This window comes from Myotis nattereri (genome assembly GCF_964212035.1).
Source record: "Myotis nattereri genome assembly, chromosome: 16".
NCBI classification, from domain to species: domain Eukaryota; kingdom Metazoa; phylum Chordata; class Mammalia; order Chiroptera; family Vespertilionidae; genus Myotis; species Myotis nattereri.
Window position 1 is genome coordinate 51795198 of NC_138091.1, and position 22377 is coordinate 51817574.

General features: G+C 57.1%; 1 protein-coding gene across 3 annotated transcripts in view; it reads right to left on the reverse strand.

Annotated features, from left to right (window-relative positions):
* The window catches only part of SLC39A11 (solute carrier family 39 member 11), a 170484-nt gene that overhangs the window by 23845 nt on the left and 124262 nt on the right, over positions 1–22377 (reverse strand). For all 3 annotated transcript variants that reach the window (XM_081108745.1, XM_081108746.1, XM_081108744.1), the window contains one exon: positions 16875–16944. In XM_081108745.1, the coding sequence (XP_080964871.1) occupies positions 16875–16944 (70 nt within the window). The remainder of the gene's footprint in view (positions 1–16874; positions 16945–22377) is intronic.

Here is a 22377-nt window from a genome sequence, read left to right on the forward strand (position 1 = left end):
AAGGGCGGACAGGGCAGAGGCCCACGTGTGTGGCCCACTGCGGCCCCCGCAGCCCGAGCTCCGGATCGAGGCTGGCGTCAGGACACGGCGGTGGACGCTTTGACGCCCCATCCCGGTGGCGGAGCAGGAAACTCGGGGAGAACCGGCCACGTGTTGCAGCTCTCATCCAGATGTCTGGCACGATGTCGGCATCACCCACGATGCCTCCGGGAGGTGCCTGGAGAGAGGGCGGCGCGGAGGCCGCCGGCCAAGCCCCTGAAGTGCGGCTCCTCGGGGACTGGGAGCAGCTGTTCCCTTCCCACGGGAGGGCGGGCGGAGGGTTCCGAGGGGCAGCTGAGCAGGAAGGCCCCAGGCCCAGCTCTTTCAGGAAACAGTAAGCAACGCGGCTTACGGACACAGGCGGTTCTCGGCGCAGACAGATCACTGGCAGCCTCAGCACCACACCTGCTCTACGCACTCATACCGACTCGCCAGCTCTTTCCACTCGGCCCTGAGTCTGAGTCTCAGGGTAGAAACCTCCTGCTTTTTTTCTGTTTTTTATTTTAAATAAATTGTTATTGATTCCAGAGAGGAAGGGAGAGGGAGAGAAACATCAATGAGAGAGAATCATCGATCGGCTGCCTCCTACACGCCCCCCCCAACCCCCCCCACTGGGGATCAAGCCCGCAAGCTGGCATGTGCCCTGACCGGGAATCGAACCGTGACCTCCTAGTTCATAGGGCCATGCTCAACCACGGAGCCACGCCGGCCGGGCTGCTGTTTTTTCTTTAACCAGCACCTGGCACAGTGCTTGGCATGTCGCAGGCCTTCCTGGGTGGGCCATGGTTCTCAGCCAGGGCGGTGTGGCCCGGGGAACACGGGGCAGTGTCTGGAGACAGTTCTGGTGGTCAGGACTGTGGGAGGGGTGCCGCGGGCATCTAGTGGGCAGAGGCCAGGATGCTGGTAAATGTCCTAGAATGTGCAGGATGTCCCTCCCCCGCCCCCCAACTAAGAATCATCCAGCCCCAAATGTCAATCATGCCAAGTCTGGCGACCACTTCTGCACAGAAGCAGAAAGGGTGCCTGGGAGGGGATGTGAACGTCTCCTTTTCCAGGGATTTTCAGAATGGCCTCCAGCTGTCCCTGTGGGTTTGGGCCTCTGGGATGAACACAGACCCCTTGCTCTCCTGAGCCCCATGATCGCCCTGTCCCCAGGCCCCGGGCTGCGGGCCGGCGCGTCTTCCTTCCCCGGCCGCCTCCTCCCACTCGGATCTGTTTCCATCAAGTGGATCCTTTCCAGACCGTGAGGCCGCTGAGTCCTGCCCGTGGGGCCGAGAGAGACTCCTGTTGTGTCTGCGCCTCAGGAGGGAGGAAGACAGCATCGCAAATCCTGCTCCTCAACCTCAAACCATCTGGACGCAAGTCCCAGTCTGCGGGGACCTCACGGCCGAGTCCTACGGCAGGCAGGGGGGGCGGCCTTTTACCTACGGCAGCTCTCAGGGGCAGAGACGGAGGACTGTTATAATAAGGCACACGGCCGGCACAGGAGCCTCTGATGGGGCACCTTCCTGCCCGGGTGAGGGCAGCCACATCATGGCCTGCGGGCCAGGCTCCCGGCCACCTCGACCCCCCCCGCCCCAGGGCTCCGAGCCCGCCACCCACGTTCTCTGTCTTGACAACAGCACACGGGGTAAGCTTTCCTGCTCCTGATGCGCGAAGCGGTGTTTCTCAGGCCAAGCCGAGCACCGGACAGAGCCAGTCCTCAACTCCTCCTCAGAAAGCAGTACCGCTGGCCCAGCCGGAGCGACGCGGGCGCTAGAGACCAAGGCCCTGAGTGACGGGGTCGGGGGAGGAGGGGGAGGCCAAGGCTGGGTTACCTCCTACCGAGGTGTCTCCTTGGGAGGCACTTAGAGAGCAACCCCTAAACAGAGGGGCCTGCTTCGTCGTAGTAAACGCTGTTATTTTTATGAGAGAGTCCGGGCTGCACGCCAGACACAGGTCTGAGCATCGGACACGCGTCACTGACGCGTTAGTGCGAGGGAGAGCCTGCCACCATCCCCAATTCACCGATGAGGAAACCAAGCACAGAGATCCGAGTGACTTACTCACGGCAGAGCCCAGCCCGGGACCAGGAAACCTGGTGTCAGGGGCCATGTCTGTACACCACGCTGGGCTCTGTCTCCAGAGAGCAACTCCCTCGCTCGTCATTTACACTAAGGAAGCAAAGGAAGCAGCCACATGCACGGGCCTATGGGCTCCAGCCTATGGGACCTGAGTTTGCAAAGTGCAGGGCAGTTTACAAGAGCATTTTCCTCCAGCGGGTCCTGTGAGGCCGTGAAGGTCACGGCAGCCTCTGTGCACAGGACATTGTCACAAAAACAAACAAACAAAAAAAAAAACAGGGGTGGGGGTGGGCAGAGCACCATCTCTGAGTGCGGTGGAATCAGCCATGAAGGACCAAGAGCTCAAGGCCCCCCTCGCACCTCAGGGTGACCCAGCAGCTCCCCTGGGGAACCCTACGCCCCCCCACCCCCACTCTCAATGTGTGGGGTTCAGCCAAGGCTGCATTCTGAGCTCCGAGATGCAGGTTGTGACCCTATGCTGGACAATGGGTGCATTTCCATTCCTCGAGTCAGTAGCTGGTTCAAGGCGGGGGGAGCACGTGATATAAGTTTGTCTAAGCCAGCCGTGGGCAAAAGCTACGGCCCGCGGGCCGGATCCGGCCCGTTCGGCTGTTCTATCCGGCCCTCGGAGCCGAAAGAGCGGAGGGTTCTCTTGTTCTCCCCTCTGCTCCTTCACCACCAGCAGCGTTAACATGTATTAGTTCACACAAACACTCCATCCATGCTTTTGTTCCGGCCCTCCGGTCCAGTTTAAGAACCCATTGTGGCCCTCGAGTCAAAAAGTTTGCCCACCCCTGGTCTAAGCAGACCCCAGGGGAGCAACGGAGAAGAGATGGCCTATCCCTGTTGGGCTTGAACCCGGGAGGACAGAGAGCTGGAGTTGTCAGCACGAAGCCGGCCACCGTGCCGCCACAGAGAACCTGAGGACCGAGCCTACGCTGAAGACAGCAGAGCTGAGGGAGAGAAAAGTAAGCAGAGGCCCGATGTTGGTCTCTGTGCCCCTGGATCCAGCTGTGCCTGAAGCCAGCCTCCTTGGCTCTTCAGCTCTGCGAACCCGTGCGGGCTCTTTTTAGCCTAGGACAGGAGGAACGGTGGTTCTGTTTCTGACACATGTTATAAATGAAAACTATCTCATTAAAACAGCTGCACTATACACGTCAGGAACAGCGAGAGAAGGTGGGTCCCTTTCTCCGAGCCTTTATCTCCAAGGTGAATGTGAGCTTTCGGCGAGCGTGGGAAATGGGGTTGGCTTCCTAAACACGGTATCGATAAGCACAGCTGATTACCTGCGAATATCACAGCAAGTTCGTGGAACGTGTCCCTGTGTGAGTCACTGTGGCACTGCACAGACTCGCATTCAGTCACGTTGGGCCCTACCCGCCACGTGTAGGCCCGGGTGACAGACTGGACGGGTGGGAGCGGACGGGCCGGCCCTTCTCCACCACCTGAGGGTCAGCATCCAGGCGTGGCCTCCCAGCGGATGGAGGGCCACCTGGCTCAGCGGCCACGGCCGGGCTGTGTGCCATTCCCAGCGCGTTCCCTAGGCAGGAAGCCTTGGCCCCGGCCGGCTACTTCCTCACGAATTCTTGAATGAAACCACCCACACGGAGTACAAATCACGCAAGTATCACGGCCAGCACCCCGACGACTCTGGTCTCCGTGGATTTTCCTCTGAGCTCACAGCCCTTGGAAACAAACCCTCAGCGATTGTCTGTGGCCGGAGACGCCTGGCCTCTGGCTCTGGGCCGGGCCTGGGAGGTGCCCTTTCAGTGTGAGGGGCCCGCGGGGCAGCCGGGGCCCCAGGTGTCCGTGAGCAGCTGGGACTGGCCGATAGCCGCCCGCGGGCACCCTGGGTCTCGGCTGTGGGGCGGCCCCCTGTTTGTTTCCCTGCAGATTGAATTACTCATGCCTCCCTGTCCACGTCCCCGAAACAATGTTCTCTGGATGCATTTGGAAACCCGAATCCCTGCGGTTTGTCTGGACTGGTTTCTATTTGCGGAGAAGGAGGGTCCGCCTGGGGCGGGCCGAGCCGGGCCCGGCGAGCTGTGCAGAAGTCACGACACCCTGGGGTTCCTGTCACACAGGCCCCTGCAGTCCCCGGATCCAAGTTCCCCGTGGAATGCTTTTGTCCCCCTTGGGAGCTCCCAATGGGACACGGGGCAGGGGTTGGGGAGGGGGCGGATCTTGCCAAAGCTACAGTGTCTTTAAACCACCCTCAAGTCCCAGAGAACAAGAAACACAGCGCAGGCTTAAAGGGCAGCGGCAAACAAATCATGGCTGAGCCTGTTGGTAAACAGCCCGGGAGGAGACGAGCGAGTCAGCTTGTTCGCTCTTGCCTGTCAGACAGAACCACGGCCACGCTGTGTCTGCCTCCCTCCACCCAGGGCCCAAGTCCGAGCTTGCTTCCCTTCTGTTTACAGTGAGCCGCACGGGATGGGAGGGAACGCGGTCTGGTCAGAGTCGGGGGAGGGACGTGCTTTCCCAGAAGCGCCCCGTAGACCGCGATGGTCACCTGCAGAGACCGGCCCGGCCCAGCACCACTGCAGGGAGGACCCGGGCAGCCGTATCTTAAAGCTCCCAGGTGATTCCAACGTGCAGTGAGGTTAGCACCGCTGCCCGAGAGCTATGCTATCCGATAGGGCAGCCGCGAGCCACACGTGGCTACTAAGCACCTGAAACGTGGAAAATCCAAATTAGATGCGCTATCGATGGGAAATGCACACCAGGCTTCTAAGAATTAGCACAAAAAATAGAATGCAGAGTGTATCGTTGACTGTTTTGTGATATACATATATATTTTAAAGTATATTTTTATTGATTTCAGAGAGGAAGGGAGAGGGAGAGATAGAAACATCAATGATGAGACAGAATCATTGATCAGCAGCCTCCTGCAAGCCCCCTAGTGGGGATCAAGCCTATAACCCGGCATGTGCCCTTGATCGGAATCGAACCCAGGACCCTTCAGTCCCTAGGCTAACACTCTATCCACTGAGCCAAACCAGCTAGGGCTATTTTGTGATATTGATTACAGTTAAAAGTGTGGGCCTGTCCTGAATTGGCGCCCGTGCACGTGCGCGCGCGCACACACACACACACACACACACACACACACACGGGTAGAGCTATGGGGTAGGTCAGAAATCGGTAAGCAATCAAGGAAGAGAAAGACGGAAGAAAAATCTACATGTCTTCAAGCACCTCTAAGACCTCATCATTTCCCTTTATAAGGAGCACAAACCCCCAGGCATGCCCCCTCTGCACGCCCACACCCACAGGGACACGCATGCTTGTGCTGGTGCAGCATCAGTAACTCATGGCTCGTTGTCTTCCCACCAAGGAGAACCATGGATGTTAGCTGCCAAGCAAAGGTCAGAGTTCAACCTGGAAGCTTCTGTGTACCCATTCTACTCCAGCCTGGCAAAATATCCTCAAAGTGTAACCAACAGTAAAGCTTCATCATCAAGAGGCAAGTCAACAGAATGTAAAAATGGACACATAATCAATGACAGCTTTGCAGAACAATAACTACAAGATAATAATCTTGTACGAGACACGATGGTCAATTTGCTTGCTGCGTCCAGCGCACTGGACCAGTCTGCTCGCCCCGCCCCCAGTTCCCTATGGCCCTACCTGAACTCTGCACCTGGGCCAAGAATTTCTTGGGGCAGCCCCAGAAACTCTCATGTGTGATGGTTGATTTTATGGGTCCATGACTGGTCCATGGGGTGTCCAGGTATTGGGTCAAACATCATTCTGGATATTTCTGTGAGGGTGTTTTCAGATCGATGAACATCTTAATCGGTAGAGCAAAGCAGATTGCCCTCCACATACGGGTGGGCCTCACCTAACCAGCTGAAGGACTGAATAGAAGAAAAAGACCAACTCTCCCCGGAGTAGGAGAGAATCCTCCAGCAGATCGCCCTCAGACTAGGGCTGCCCCATGGTTCTCCTGGGTCTTGAGTCTGCTAGCCCATGCTCCTCACGAGGACTTGCCAGCCTTTATAACCACACGAGCCGATTCCTTGTAATAAATCTCTTTCTCTCTATACACATCCTATTGGTTCTGCTTCCCCAGAGAACCATGACTGCATACCCTGCCCTTCCTGAAGTCCCACCTGCAGCCGTCACCTGCTAACAGGAGGGAAGGTCTCTGGGAGGAGTCGGGGCTCAGTTTCTCACCCAGGGTGGCTGCACCCACGGCAGTTTCCACACCCACATCCCCACTGGACCCACAGCAGCTGCCTGGAGGGGTGGAGAATGCAACTCGAAAGCATGGGGGAGGTGGGCTTGGACCAAACAAGCCGGAGATGGGAAGGAATCATGAGATGAATTGCTTTTTCTTTCTTCTGTCACCTCCTCTTCACCTTCCAACTGACAGGTCTGAGACTCAGCAGCTCCATTCGGCCTCTTTGAAGACATTCTTCGTGACCCGGGAGCAAGCGCGGAGATTTATTTTTAGAGAAACCAACTCAGTGGTGTCCCTTACTACGGATTTACTTTCTTGTCTTCCCCGGGCCGTTCACTTCCTTCTGCTCATGCCTGCTTCTCGGGGTGTGTGCCGCCTGATAAACTTCAGTGTGTCCACTTTGCCCGAGGCTCTGTTTTCTAAGGAACCCAGACTCGGCCTTTTTCTTTCTCAATTCATTTGCTCGGCCAGGAAAGAGCTGAGCTCTTTTTTAGATTGGGAGTCCCCACTGATTGGGCCAGGAGTGAATACCTGGTCACTGGGAGAGTCCCTCCCTGAATAGTCATTCTCATCCCCTATCTCGAATTAGACTGCATCTAATTTCTCTGGATACCCAAACCAGACAAAGACATCGCAAGAAAATCAAACGAAAGGCCAATACCTCCTTATGAATACAGATACAGAACTTCTCAATCAAGTTCTAGCAAACTAAATCCAGCAACATACCAAAAAAGAAAAGAAAAAGATTCTAAGTCATAGCCAAGTGGGATTCAACACTGGAATGCAAGGTTGGTTTAACACCTGAAAACCCATGCAGTATTCCATATCAACAGTATAAAGGATAAAAGCCACACAATCGTCTCAATAGATGCAGGAAAAGCATTTGACAAAATCCAACACCCGTTCATGATAAACACCCTCAACAAGTAGAAACAGTGGGTATGAAAAGCAACTATGAAAAGCTCACAGCTAACCTCAGACTTCAGACTGATGGTGAGAGGCCGAAAACTCTCGCCCTAAGAGGACGAACAGGACAAGGATGTCCTTCCTCTCTTACCGCTCCATTTCAACGTTATACTGGAGCTTCCGACCAACAATTAGATGTGAAAAATAAATGTGGCATCTAGGTTGGAAAGGAAGAAGTAAAACCAGGTCTACTTGAAGGTAACATGAGTTTCTGCATAGAAAATCCTAAGAAATCCACACAAAAAATTATTAGAGCTAATCAATGAGTTCAGCAAGGCTTCAGGATACAAGATAAATATAACCACCCTCTCCCCGCCAAATCAACTGCATTTCTACAGACTAACAATGAGCAATCTGAAAAGGAAATTAAGGAAACAACTCTATTTGTAATAGCATTTGAAAAAAACAAAACATTAAGGAATAAATTAAACCCAGGAGGTGGAAGACCTACCCGCTGCAAACCACAGAGCATTATGGAAGTGGTGCCTCTCCCCTGACCTAGAAAGCCGTGGGCTTGGGAAGCATTCCTCCCCCTCCAGAAGGGACACGGAAACGGGGTGGTGGTCCCCTCTTCTCCACTTTCCTTTCAGATCTGTGGTTCTCCGCTGCGGGGGCCTGACCCTGAGATCTGAATCTGTGTCTGAAGGGCCGACCTGGGGCCTGTGTTCTCAGCTGTGCCCGGGGAGGCTTTTGTGCCTGGTCCTCCAACCCGAGGCTCAGGTGTGGCCCCCTCTCCCCTCTCCCCATCTTCTCGGCAGGCCCACTCCCCCGCGGTCTGGGACGTGGGCCTTGCCCGGCCACCTGGGCAGCTATTGGGGATGTTAACCCGGATGCAGGAAAAGACGGTCAAAGGCAACAGGGGGCTGAGAGGGGGCTGAGGGCCCTTTGCTGAGGAGAAGGCTCTGGGCCCACAGCTGTTCGCTCCCAAGGGCCACGCTGGGTCAGGCGGCATTTTGACAGCGGGGCCTGGGCAGGCAGGCGCGGTCTGAGGTGCGTGAACAGCGTGGCTTTGGGCGAGTCACTTAGTGCCACTTGTCTCCTGCAAAATATCGAGGCTCCCTGCGGTCTCTCCCTAGCGGAATGCAAAGCTATAAAAGTCCTTACGCTTACAAAGGGCTAAGGCCGTTGTCACCTGGCCTTGCGGGCTTCTCCCTTCCCTGCACTGAACGCATATGTAACTCATCCCTCTGCCCGGCCGCCTGAGCGCCCCATGGGGCCTCTGACTCCCCAGCCTGCAGGCTGGGGGCTGGCGGGCCTGAGGCCATGTGACCAGGGGGCGGGCGGAGCCGCAGCTGCTGGGGAGGGCCCAGCCCTGGGTTCTGCGCAGAATTGAAACCTGACGACCTAGCTGATGGAATTACCCCGAAGAAAGGAAATTTGTCTTTTAAGAACAAGCGAGAGGCTGATGACTGAAGTCCCAAAGAATTCTGTGGTTGGACCTTTTTTTTCGGTTGTTTGTTTTCTGGCACAATCTGTCTCTGTTTCGGAGCCGAGGGCCGCGCTGCCGTGACAAAGGCCCCTTTCTTACGACAGTTTAATAGCTCCAACAGGGGACAGCGCTGCCTCTCCCAGGGCCGGCGTCTGCAGGCGGCCGCGGGAGGAAGCAGACAGCCAGGGCTTTTCTCCCACTTGGTCCAAGCTGAACACAGAGCGACTTGGGGCGGGGGGGGGGGGGGGGGGGGTTGGGGGGGGTGCGTGGAGGGGAGAAGAAGAAACAAGAAAACCTTCACCTCCTCCTGAAATAAAACACGAAAGCCGCCGAAAGGGTGGGGGAAACAGAATGTGTCCGGGTAGAAAAGAATGTGGATTAAACAGTGATGCTCAGGGCTTGGGGTCCACTGTGGGGGGAGATGAGGAAGCCAAGTGGGGGGCGGGTGGGAAGCCTGGGAGACCCTGCTATGAGTTCACTGTGGCCGCAGTAACAAGGGACCACCTGGGAGGCTGGAGACAGCAGAGGCTGAGCCTCACCGTTCTGGAGGCCGGAAGTCCGGCATCCAGGGGCCAGGGGCGGCTCTAAGGAAGACCCCTCCTCACCTCCCGCTCCCGGGGGCGGCTGGCAGCCCTCGCATTTCTTGGCTCGTGGCTGCATCCCTCCAACCTCCGCCTGTCCTTCCAGGGCGGGAGTTCCCTCCGTGTGTCTGTGTGTCTGTCGCACGGCATTCTCCCCTGTGAGTGTGTCTTTTCTCCTGGACGTATCAGGACGCCAGTCACATGGATGCAGGACCCACCCTGCTCCAGCACGACCTCACCTTTGCTGATTACATCTGCAAAGACCCTGCTGCCCAGGGGCCAGGGGTCAGGACTTCAATGTGCCTTTCAGGGGGATGTCATTCCACCGCAACACCTTCGTTCTAAAACCCTGGGGTTCCTACTCGGCCAACCGCCCCGTCTTATTCCCCACCTACAGCCCAGGCCACTCTTGCTCTGGCGTTCTCCCCTCCCGATGACCCGGCCCGTCCGTCCATCTGCTTCCCAGGAGAGTGAGGCCCCAACAGTGGCCGCCCCGTCTCTTAGGAGATCTCCCCTCCCTGCCCTCGGCACCTCGCGCGTGGAACGGTGCTCTCGTCTTTATCGTGAACGCGTGCTTCAGTGAGTGGGGCTGGGGGGCTGTCCTTCCCTGGGGGCCTCGCATCCTTCCCCTTCCCCACATGCCAGGGGACAGGTGGGTTTATAGACGCGTCTGACAGTGTCTGACAAGAGAAGCAGAACTCCAGCCGGTGCAGGAGGGTCCGTGGTGGGAGGTCAGACACTGCAGCCGAGCCGACCCACCTCCGACGCCACTTTGGGGGCAGCTCTGGCACCTGCAGCCACGGGTCACAGCAGCCACGGGAGGCAGGAGAGGGCTTGGTTCCTGGGCTCACTTCCTGCCCCCGCCCCTCACTGCCATGTGCCTCGGGTGTGTTCTCTGTCTGTAAACGAGGGGGCTCCCTTCTCCTCCTGGGGGCGCTGTGAGGATTTGCTGATCCAGGAGTCCCTGAGCACAGATCTGCAGGGGAGAGTGCTCAGCGAATGCTGGCTCTCAGGATGGCTTCTGGGGGCCCGAGGCAGGGCGGGGTCAGGGCCGGCACAGGCGGCTCCTTCATGGGCTACCCATCAGAGGACCTCTGCTAAACCCTGGCTCCGCACTTGCCACACACGTGATCTCAGACAAGTCCCCAGGCCCCGAACCCTCCTCTCCACCCGGGAGGGCAGAGGCCAAAGTGAAGCGTGGAAACAGCTTGTGATGCCAGCTGTCCCTGCCCGTTCCCACGGAGCACCCCAGTGGCCTTTCCTGGCTCCCATAAAGCGAAGACACCCCCAGCCCCCACGGGCCATGCCTGGCTCCCTCAGGGGGCCTGCGCTCTCTGCCTTGGGTTGCCGGTCACAAACCATGCAGGAGGGTGGATAGGGCAGCGATGGGAACCCGGAGAGAAGAGCACGTGTGACCTCCAGCAGCCGGGAAAGCCATAGAGGAGCCACACTCCCTGCTCACAGAGCCAGGGGGCCGCACCTCCCCCAGGCCGGCTTTGGGCTGAACAGAGCCACCTTGTGCAGAGATGCGTCCCCTGCCAAGATGTCCAGCCCTGTCGCCAGGGACTTGGGTGGGGGTGGCCGGAGAGCGTGGCAGAGGGAGGAGGGGGCGCAGCATAAACAGCCCCTTGTGTGGCTGATGGCGGGGGTGGTAGAGGGGGGGTTCCACATACAGAGGAGGCAGCCCCGTGCCTTCCTCCTTGATCTGGGAGTACAACTGTGTGGTCACATGGAGGGAGGCAGGAGGGACCGCCCATTGTGAAACCATCGCAGGATCCCAGGCACCGATGCCCTGGTGCACCGCAGACCGTGCGCCCCGGCCCTGGGTTTGCGCAGAGAACAGAAGGAGCCCGGGCCCTGCTCCCGGCGACGGGGAAAGCGCACACAGCACACGTACGCTCAGAAACATGTACACGCGTGTTCACAGCAGCCCTGTTTCTAACAGCCAACAGGTGGGAACGACCCAAATGCCACCAACGAGTAAGTGGGTTTATACAATGGGGTCCGACGCACAACGGGCTCCGTGACATCTCTGTGGATTTGTGGATGGATGGATGGGCAGCAGATAAATCTACGACTTGATTACTTGTTTCCTAAAATGGCCCATGAGAAACTGCCTCGCTTAGCCTGGCTTCCCCCTGGTGTCCAGCAGGCTTAACCCTGTCTCTTTACTTCCAGGAATGATAGATTCGTCCATGACATCCTTGTTTAAAAGTCATTACAAAAATGATGTGTTCCCCCTAAAATGACATAAAAATCTTACTGATTTCGGGGTGAGCTGAGGCTAGGACGCGACGCCTGTTTCCCTCTGCTGGTGCAGACAGCCAGCGGCGTGGAGAGTGCCCCCTGCCCTTCCTCTGCCCGTTTCACATCAGTTTCTCCTCTCTGTGCAGGGCACTAACGCTGTATGTTACTCTCTGACACCGGAAGATAAACAAGATGATGATAGGCACTTGTTAAGTGCTGAATTCAGTGACGGATGGAACATCAGGGTCAGAAGAGCTGGGACAGGGAGATGCTACTCTTTTGAAAACGCACAGAGCATGTTTACAAACTTGTAAATATACGTGCACGGTCCTGAGCGCCTGCAGGTATGGTCTCCACTGCACCTACCTTTGTCATTAATCCTGTCACCTACCAAGCGATGACACAGAACTACCACGTGGTGGCGCTGTCCGCCAACCACTGTTTGCCTGCCAACACTCCCGACTCCCATCGTCTCTCAGTAATGGGGGAAGGCCAGCAGTGCGTGGGAAGACTGGAACGAAAGCTTTAAGAGGAGCTGCCTACAGACTACTCTAGAATCCCAAGCAAGGTGGTTTGATGGGTTCAAGAGAAGGGCTTGTTTGCATACAATACAACCGAGGGCTCAGTTTGCTATTGCAAATAAACAACAGCACAAGCATTTACTTCTAATTCTGCCAAAGTGACTGGCGGGCGGGTGGGGCGGGGGGGGGGGGGGGGGTGAGGAGAGTGTGTGCTATTCTGCAGGGAAAGGCGTGGGAGTGGTGGGATCCGGGTGGAAAAGTACCTCCTCCGCTAGGCACCTTCCTGACTTCCCACGCTGGGGGGTTCCACTTCTCGGGCCCAAGGCCGCACTCCAGGGAGACCAGGCTGGACTCTGGCTGCCCTGGGGAGGGGTGAGGCCCAGGTCAGTGGGCAGGGAGGAGGTTAAGATCGGCAGCCTTGAGGAAGGGAGTCTCCCCAGAACCCTCCAGAAGCCGGGGAGCTGGTCTCTGCTGCAGGCGGGCGGGGGGCACCCTCAGGGCAGTGTGTGGCTGGAGGCCGCTATGGCAGCTTGCTCCTCGCAGGACGCTTGAGTGAACAGTAAGGAAAAAGTCTTCTTTCAGCGCTCTAAGGCCCCTCCCCCCACAGCCACGTCTCCCCTTAACTTCTCTACGCAGAACGTGCAAACCTGTTTTCACACGCACACTGGAACCAAAGTGGGGTCTCCTTGGACACAGAGGCACCCGGGTGTCATAGGGCTCACACGTGCAGGAACACGCATCATTGGCCAACATGGTCTAATGACCAGCAAACTGTGTCTGTTCCCATCTTCGTCTCTAAACAAATAGCTGCTCAGCTGGCTAATGGCTGCTGTCTTAAATGGTTGTTAATATATTAACATACATATTGGTTTTTGAGCGGGGCAAATGGATGTGTCTGACTTACTCTTAGATCTGGGAGACAAACATATACTTTAAAATTTAAAGTATAAGATTTAATGCCCATCTGGTGCGGCTCAGTGGTTGAGCATCGACCTATGTATGAACCAGGAGGTCACGGTTCGATTCCCAGTCAGGGCACATACCCCAGGTTGCAGGCTCGATCCCCAGTAGGAGGCAGCCATTCAGTGTTTCTCTCTCATCATTGATGTTTCTATCCCTCTCTCCCTCTTCCTTCCTCCCTAAAATCAATAAAAAAAAATAAAAAGAAATGTATTTTAAGGTCCCCACACATAACTAATGAGCTATCTTGAGGCCAAATGCAGGTGGGTCTACCCAGCACTCTTCGCGGTGTGTCTGGTGCCAGAGAGCATGCGCTGGCTGGGCCCCGGGCAGGACACACGCCCAGGCGTACGGTGGAGGTGTGCTTTGTGGATTGTCCATGGCATGCTGCGAGGTCACAGCCCCTTGGGGACAAGCAGCCTGCTCCACATGCCTGCTGCCCCTGGCGGTCAGGGCGTGGCCACGGACCACAAACGCTTAGTGAAAGCTTAAACAGGCAGCAACACATGAAGCCACGTGAGTCGGCACCAGTAGCCTTGCCCTCCCTGTGGGTGTGAGTTATGCCCACCGCTGAGCTGAGCGAGCGCTGAGGACAGGCTCCTTTCTGGGAAACATGTCCTCCGGGGACAATGACACTTCAGAAAGGAAACATCTCTGCGGCAGCCAACTCCCCGGGGACACGCGGCCTGAAGCAGCTCTTTGTAGTGAGACCAGAAGGCGTGCGAGCGAGGGCCCAGATCAGAGAGAAGCAAACTGCATTTCCCGCGCACCGAGGCTGCCCTTGGCTGGCTGAGCTTCTTCATCACTCGGGGGCGGGGGCCCTGGGAACAAGGTCCTCACGCAAGCTCTCTAATGAGGAAGGAAGGTGGCCGGAGAGGAAGAGGGTGCTGGGGAGGGCTCCAGAAAGGTGACGTAACCGCATCTGACCACGAGGGGGCAGCAGCCACACACACAGCACCCGCTGGGGCCCTACCTGTCCTCTCTCCTTCCTAGATGCTGTCCCTTCTGCTCTGCTCTTCTCTTGCCAGCGGTTCTGAGGCCACAGGTGAGAGAAGAGCCCCTCCCAATTCCAGAGGCACAGGAAACGGAAGGACTTCGCAGAGAAGACTCATGCTGCCGGCACGTCTGATGACTCGGAACTAGCACTGTGGGCCGCGCCCACCCGATTAGGGGTCTCCACGCTTTTTCTGTAAAGGGCCAGATGGCAGCTCTTTCCGGCTCCAGCCTTAAGAGGCGGTGGCAGTTACGCAACGCGACCATCGCGCACACGCACACGGGGGATGGAGGTGGGGGGCTGCAGACAATGGGGAAATGATGGGTGTGGCGGTGTTTTAACAAAACTTCATTTACAAAGACGGTGTTGGGCCGACGTCAGCCCACGGACCACAGGCTGCGGACCCCACAGTAAAGGAACAGGCCCATCTCACCAGCCCAGCTGGCTTGGTCCACGTGGACCCGGGGCACCTGCTGGGTAACTCTTTTCTTTTCCCAAAGCCACACAGATCCATGTTTCCTCTCCTCTCCGCCCTTCCCTGGCACCACGGGATTACCTGTGTTTCCCAGGTGCCTGAACGTGAATTCTCCCTCCTGCACAAAACCAGCTGACAAAGGCCATCAGCAGGTTCTGCATTTAGACCCTCTTCCTGCCATCAGCCCCTCCTCGTCCCCACCCTCGTCACACCCATCTTCCCGTGGGGCTAAAACACCGTGAGTGGTAATAACGTTCCCCGCTGAGCTTCCACCCCTGAGCTTCTCCGCCGGTCCATGTCCCTCCCCCCCCCCAATTCATTCCATGGGAGTCAGTGTCTAAATCATCTGTGGGCTTTGTCATTTCCCCATCACGGATGCCAACCCCCACCCCCGCCTTCCTTTCCACAAGGCACCGTGGGAACTCCGTCTCGGTGACGCGTCTATCCACCAGCCCTGGCAATGCCTTCGGACTTCCCTGCTCACCCATTACCTGCCCTCAGCACCCCACATATCCCAGCTGACTGCCCCACTCTCCTGATGAAACGTGCCCCCCCGTGAAGCGCCCCGAGACAGGGGAGAGCTTGCCCGGGGTCCACTGGCTTCTTGGATGATTTGGTGTGAATCCCTCCCTTGAAGCTTAAGCTGCGCTCATCTGGGGGTGCCTGTGGGGTAGGCTGCCCACTGACAAACCATTCGGGCTCTCTCATGTTATCGACGGTCAATGGTGTCGCAGGGAAATCAGAGACCGTGGCTGGCACGTCATGATGCGGGGCTGTTCTGACTTCCTCTGGGCTCACTGCTCCGATCCATTTAGAGAACACGCACACGCGTGCGTAAGAAGGAGGGAAGTTCCCGGCGGCTGGGCTGGGGGACGACCGATGCCCAGTCAGTACATCCTGTTCGTTTTCATGGGTCTGACGGGAGTGGAGGGGGCACGGCCCTCAGCCCGGCTGACGGAGGCGCTTCCTGCCGCGTCTTCCTGTCGTTCCAGCGTCCCTCTTCAGCCGTCTGAGCGTGTTGCTAGGCGCTCGGGGACGCAGTGTCATTATATCATCTCCCGTCTCCCGTCACTGAGGACTGACCTTTATTCTTTAGGTGGCTTTCCGCCCCCAGGTCTGGCTTGTCTGATGCTAAAATTGCAATCCCTGCTTCCTCTGCATCAGCGTTCACCTGGCTTCCTTCTTCGTCCCTTTATTTTTAACCTTCCCGCTTCCTTGTCCCATGCGACTGGGATTTTAAAAGTAAAACCTATCATCTCTCTTAAACGACGTGCTTAGTCATCTGATGACTTTGTTTCTGCACCCCTCCCCCAGCAGTTAGTCTGTCTTTCTCTTTCCTTTCCTTCCCTCCCCCATCCCTCCCCCCTCACCCACTCCTCCCCCTCCCCCTCTCCCTCCCTCCCTCCCTTTTACCCTGCAGTCCACATCCACCTGCGAAACCAGGCCTGTAGCTCGAGCTGAGGGCAGAGTAATCTTACGTTTTACCGACCAGGAGTAAGACCACAGGCGTTTGCAAAGGAAGAGCACACATTACGAACTCGCCGGAGATTTGTAAGCGAGGCAAACGGGCTGAGGGTAGGTCTGCTAGGGGAAGCCTCTTTCCCCGTCCGCGCCTGTGCTACAGGGAGCACGCCCCACCCCCCACCCCCCACCCCCAGGACCTCTGGACACAGTGAGGGCGATGACATTCACAGCTGTGACGGCGGTGGCGTGTGATGGCAGGAAAATCCCCCAGGGACGCTGTTGAGCAGAGGTTTGTGAGGCTGTACACACAGAAGCCTGCTGCCCCGTCCAGTCCCCATCCTGTCCCCATCAGAGGGCCCGAGGGCCCGAGTAACTCAGGGAGAACCTGCTTGGTCAGGGGAAGGCGGAGCTGGTGGAGAAGCTTTTGACATCGGAGTTGACGTCTCGATGTCACGGGACATGAGGTGCCAGCGGATAGGAAGCCGGGCCTGAGCAGTGGGCGTGCCCAGGGCACCGACTGTCTGGCTCCTCACCCCCCGGACACGGCCAGACTCAAGCTCATCATGTTCTAACCGAAGCCAACGTCACAGGCTGTGCCGCAGGACAAGGAGCCGACTCCCCGCCCCACGCCTGGTGCTGGAAAACAGCCACAGGCACCGCGATCGTCACGAGCCCTGGACCTGGGTGACGTTTCTCACACACTGAAGGCCCCTCCCACCTCCCGTCTCATCGGAGTGTCCCCCTGGGCATCAGGTGAAGGGGGACGCTGGCGGTGGGGGGAGGAACGCCCTGGGAGTCCCACAGGCGGAACGAGAGGCTGAGGACGGAAACTGCCAAGCCAGGACACGCCGGCGCACACGCGTCTGGGGCTTCATGGAGCGGCTGGGGGTGCCCGTCAGGAGCAGCACGGGGTGCAGGGCCGGGAGCCGGGGCAGCAGGTGTGGCCTACCTGGCGCTCTCGAAGGTGGCGGATGCCGTCTTCTCCACAGCTCCGAACCCAACGCCAACAGCGAGGCCCTCTGAAACAGACATGAGAAGAGCGTGCGGGGTTAGGACGGTCTTCCACTCATGCTCACTGCCGTCACTGGCAGCTCGGGGGCACCAGGCCCCCAAAAATCCACGCGGCGGGAGCCTAAACCGGGTGAGCGGCCAAAGGCCTGGGCCGAGTCTAGCTCACCGCTTGTTTGTGTAGGGCCTGGAGGCCAGGAACAAGCTTTACATTTTGAAGTCGCTGAGAAAAAGATCAAAGGAAGAATATTTCACAACCCAGAAAAATGACATGATCTCAGTGCTTTATTGGCACACAGCAGTTGGCGAGGTGTCCGTGGCTAGTTCCATGCTCCATCAGCAGACATGAGGAGTGGCGACAGAGACCGTATGGCCTGAAGTATTTACCACCTGGCCCTTTACGGAAAGAGCTCGATGACCCCTGACCTGGACATGCAGGGTTTTCTTAGCTCATGAGCAAGACGCCCGAGGGTGACACGGTGCGGATGAAGTCATCTGAGGAGCCACCCTCAGACGGCGGAGACTGTCACCGTCGGAGGAGGTGTGGCTGGGGTCCCACGTGAAGCTTGGGGATGGACAAGAGGATGCGCTGAGTCCTGTCCGGTGGAACTTGTGCGCCTGCCGAGCTCACCAACACCCTGGCCGGGACCGAATGTGGAGCACGTTCCTGATGGAGGGGTCAAGGCTATGGAGAAGCAGGGACCCGTCCCAGGGGCCTGGGGCCAGTGGGCAGAACGCATGGAGGACACTTCCTGACCCCATGGGGAGCGCCGCCTCCATCCAACAGGAAGCAGAGGGCTTTGGGGGCCGGGGAACCTTGCAGTGAAGAGGGAAGAGGGCAAAACCGACTGAGTGAGCACCTCCCCTACGGGTCCTGGATCTGAGGGCAGGGACGGAGGCTTGAGAGCCTGGGCGGGGGGCTGTCTGTGGCCCGGGCTCTGCGCTCTCCACAGCTGGTGTTCTTCCCCTTTTCTTCCAGAAACGTCTGCAAGGGCAGGAGCCATGACTCCAGCGGGGCGGGGGGTGGGGGTGGTGGTGGTGGTAGATGGATACCTGTTCAACATGCTCAGGTTTGCCCGATGCACCTGACGCGCTTCGGAAAGGGGTGGGCGAGAAGTGAGGCCGGGGAGGAGCCGGATGGGCTGCGCTGGGCAGGTCTAAGGGTCGCAGGCTCCCTTCCCATGGGGAGGAGGCAGCCTCTGTCCCTGCGGCCCCGGGAGCCTCGGGCAGGGCCCACGCTCACGGTCATGAGGATACAAAATCAGAGGACATCGAGATGCCTCCCGCTGGCCCTGCTACCTTCAGGGGGAGGGTGGGGGGGGCGGGCAGGGGGTTGAATGTTTACAAACCGACTGTTCCCAACACGGCGGAGACCACAGCCCCCTCCCTCCCAGGGCAGAGGGGGCCACGGGGAGAGGTGTCAGAGGCTAGGGAGGCACGAAGGGCTGTTTCCTGACACCAGAAGGGCAATCCCCTCCCTTTGAAAAAATCTGTGGGTTTTTCCCCCCAAACCAAGCATGGGAAACTCGCGGCCCACAGCGAATAATTCTGCGGCCCAGCCAATGTAACACTATGTGAGAAACGTTTTAATAAAAATTCCGTAACTTAATTTTTACAATATCCTGCTATACAAAAATATTAATAACGAACTACAACGTTCACTAATGACTGATGACTATAATCGTGCTGCATTCACGTCCCTTACGCCCTTACGCGCAGGCGCACCATTTCTCTCCACTAATACCAGCAGCGAATATTTTAGCAGCCGATGGCCACATCATTAGTCTTGGACTGACTTGTTTGGTGTGCGCAACAGGAAATATTTCGCTTTCAAAGAACCAGAAAAATAGGTTTATTTGCGTGACGCTTATGAATCTGTGCAGTTATTCAGTGTCTGGTAAGTTAAGGTTCAAGAAAAAAATATCAATTTTTCTTAAAATGTCCTATTATTTTATGTTAACGGTGACTCATTTATTTCAGCCCTTTGTGCTCAGCATGCCTCTGTCGAATAAACCCACGTTTCTATGAAAATTGAAGCTTTTGTTTTTTGCGGCCCACATACACGTAAGCCTTGTTTATTTGGCCCTGTTAGCCTTTGAGTTGGACATGCTTGCCCTAAACCATAAACAACAGCTGGTTGGCTCTTTTGTTAAAGATTTTGCTCCAATTAGCGGTTTTAATGTAAATGATAGTGCAGCCCGGAGCAAAAGTGATTCTTGGACTAACCCTTTCTGCTTATGTAGCGTGTGGCCCAGCACAGGGATTTACATACATGCTCACACCAGCTCTGGGAGGGTGCGGAGGAGAAAGGGCCTGCCCAGCATGAAGGGGCAGGGGCAGGCCTTGAACCCCAGCCTCCCCCTCTCGCCCCCCCCCCCCCCCCCCGTGTGCCGACCTTGGCTGTGGCTCTCTCCCAGGGGCAGGCAGCTGGCTCCTGGACCTCTGCTTCCTGAAGAGGTCGGGACAAAGCCAGGGCCTTGTCTCTCCGCCCCGCCCCGTGCCTTGGCCAGGGCCATGTGCACCTTGGCCGTCCCGTTCTGTGATGCGTGGCCACGGAGCAGGTCCCTCCTCCCTGCTCTCCTGGGGCTCAGGAGGCGGGGGGAACCACCATCCCCTGCCCCAAAAGAGCATGGGCTGCCCAGGGAGGCAGCCAACTGGTCCCTGAGATTTGGAAAGGGGGAGAGGGAGGAGAGGTGATGCGGGGGTGGGGGGAGAGGTCACTGTCATCGTGTCTAAAGGTGGACAAATACCCGAGAGCCAAACGAATGAGAAACCAAGAACCGAAGACGAGAATGAAGGCGGGCACTGAGGATCGACCCGCTGGCGCTGGCTGCGAGAGCCCTCCGGTTGGGGAGGGAGCCGGGGGAAATGCCAGCAGAGCTCACACCCCAGGTGTTCCGGCAACAAGTGCCAATTAGGAAGGAAGCCGGCCTGAGCCATGGGCTGGGTTTTCTCCACCCTGAAAAGCTCCCTGCATAGCTGTTCTCACCTGTTACATCTCTGACCTCTGTGTCTACAAACTGGAGGGTTGTGTATGTGTGTGTGTGTGTGTGTGGTTTTTTAAAAATTTTTTTATTGATTTCAGAGAGGAAGGGAGAGGGAGAGAGAGAGAAAAAAAAAACATCAATGATGAGAGAGAATCATGGATCGGCTGCCTCCTGCACACCCCGAACTGGGGATGGAGTCCACAACCTGGGCATGTGCCCTGACTGGGAATCGAACCTCAACCTCCTGGTTCATAGGTCAAGGCTCAACTACTGAGCCACACCGGCCGGGCTGAAGGGTTGTTTTTCACTCAGCCTTCCCAGTGACCAGCGTGGCCTGTCATCCAGAACATTCTTATCACTCTGTCCATTTAGCCTTGTTGTTGTTAATTCTCACTGAAGGATATTTTTTCCATTGATTTTCAGAGAGAATGGAAGGGAGACAGGGATGGGGAGAGAGAAGCATTGATGTGAAAGAGACACAACAACTGGTTGCCGACCGGGGCTTGGATAGAATCTGCAACCCAGGTACGTGCCCTTGACCGGAAATGGAACCCACAGCCACAGGCTGTCCTGGGCAACCAGAGGTGCCTCAGTGGCCATCAGAGAGACCATGCAGGCCGGAGGAGCCAATGGTGAGAGCGAGGCGGAGCCACCGTCAGCCCTAGGTCGGTACTCTGGAGGGCGTGTGTCACCAGCCCCCGGCGTTCCCTGCTCAGAAGCGGGCTGATCCTGAATCCTGTGAAAGTCGCTTGCACACCTGCCATCTGCAACCTGGACATCAGAGAGGAAGTGAGTAGCCGTGGGGTCAGGTCGGGGGTCAGGTGCACACTCTGCAGACCTACCACGAAGGCCCGTGTGTCCAGGAGTCGGGTGCGTCTACCGGGGTGCCCGCCACCGGCATGTGGAGAACTGTGCCCCAGAGCCTGGGGGGCTGCGCCAGCCACGGCCGGGGCGCTTTCCTTTCCTGTGAAATCACCAGCAATATCCCTCTGCAGACACAAACTTATGAAAGCAGGTCACGGCACGCCGGCTATTCATTAAGCGGGTAATGACAGATCTGCCAGTTTTATCTTCACCCTGGTGTCTAACGTTTCCCCAGAGAGAGATTTTTTTTATCCCCCTCCGTTCTGCAAAGATAAGTCTGACTCAGAGCTTGACCCAGGGCTGGGAGAGAACACGGGAAGTTTTTCATCGGTCTCCGCAGAACACAGCACCCCAGACACCAGTTGGCCCGGCTCCCCCAGAGTCGGTTATAGTGGCACATTTTATGTTATGCACATTTTACTACATTAAAAAATACAGTGCAGCATAAAACAAATAACAGCCATGAGTGTCTTCTTCCAATATAAAACTCACACCATATCTAAGATTATTGGAAAGTTTAAAATAAATTAGCTCCTTAACAAAACACCAAGGAAATAGGACAGAGGCCTGCTGTCTTCCCAAATACCACCCCATCCCTTGATCTTCATGGAGAATCCTTGTCTAGGTAAGACAGGCAGGCTATCTACAGGTGGGAATCATGGGCACAGAGGCCAGGGGTCTGCTCTCAAGGCCTCGGTCATTCCCGACAGCATGGAGCAGGGTGCCCACCCTCATTTGTTGTTGAATAAATCACTCAGCACACTCACTAGGAAGTTGGGGTGCAAGTCCAGATGCTCAGACATCTAGGTACAAAACAACAACACCTCACAAGGTGCCTGAGATAGGGGGCCACGCGCCAGAAAAACCCGCAGTGAATTCTCAGATCTGGCCACGAACGAAATGGTGGTGGTGGTGATGGTGGTGGGGCTAGCTGTGTCCCTCTGCTCTTAGCCTCAGTTTCCTGATCCGGCAAAGGGTTGCGGCAAATGTTCTGTGTTTTCCTGGGTGGCCAACCCTCCTAAGAAGCAGCTGGCTCCTCACATAACTAGCAGTTTATTGGAATTCAGCACCGGGGCTGCTGGACAGCGCCTCACAATCCATCTAGGAGAGCCCCTTATCTGGCCTCTAATTCCCTCTGCCCCCCCATCCAACCCGATTCACCCCCATCCACCCCCATTCACCCCCCTCCACCCCCCTCCACCCCCATCCACCCTTATCTACCCCTAGGAACGCCCAGTCTCCTGCTTCCTCCCAAGGAATCCTCAGCGAGGACACCAAGAGCTCTGCCCGCCATTTACATGGCGACGAGTGGTCCTGGCTGCTGCTCTGCGGGACCCATCACCACGACCCTCTGTGCCCAGTGGCTCCCAGCCAGTGAATGAGCATGGGGGGGGGGGAGGGGGGAGAACCAGTGCAGGACATGCATCTCTTCTTAGAGAACACCTTCGGCACCAGGACCTCCCTCCAACCTGAGCAAACATTCTCGGAACTGTGTAGCGGTCAGAGGTTCCTCCCCTGCCCCCTCCCTCTTGCACATCGAATCCCTTCCTGGCACCTGCTTCTCGGAGGCCCTGGGCTGACACACCATCCCAC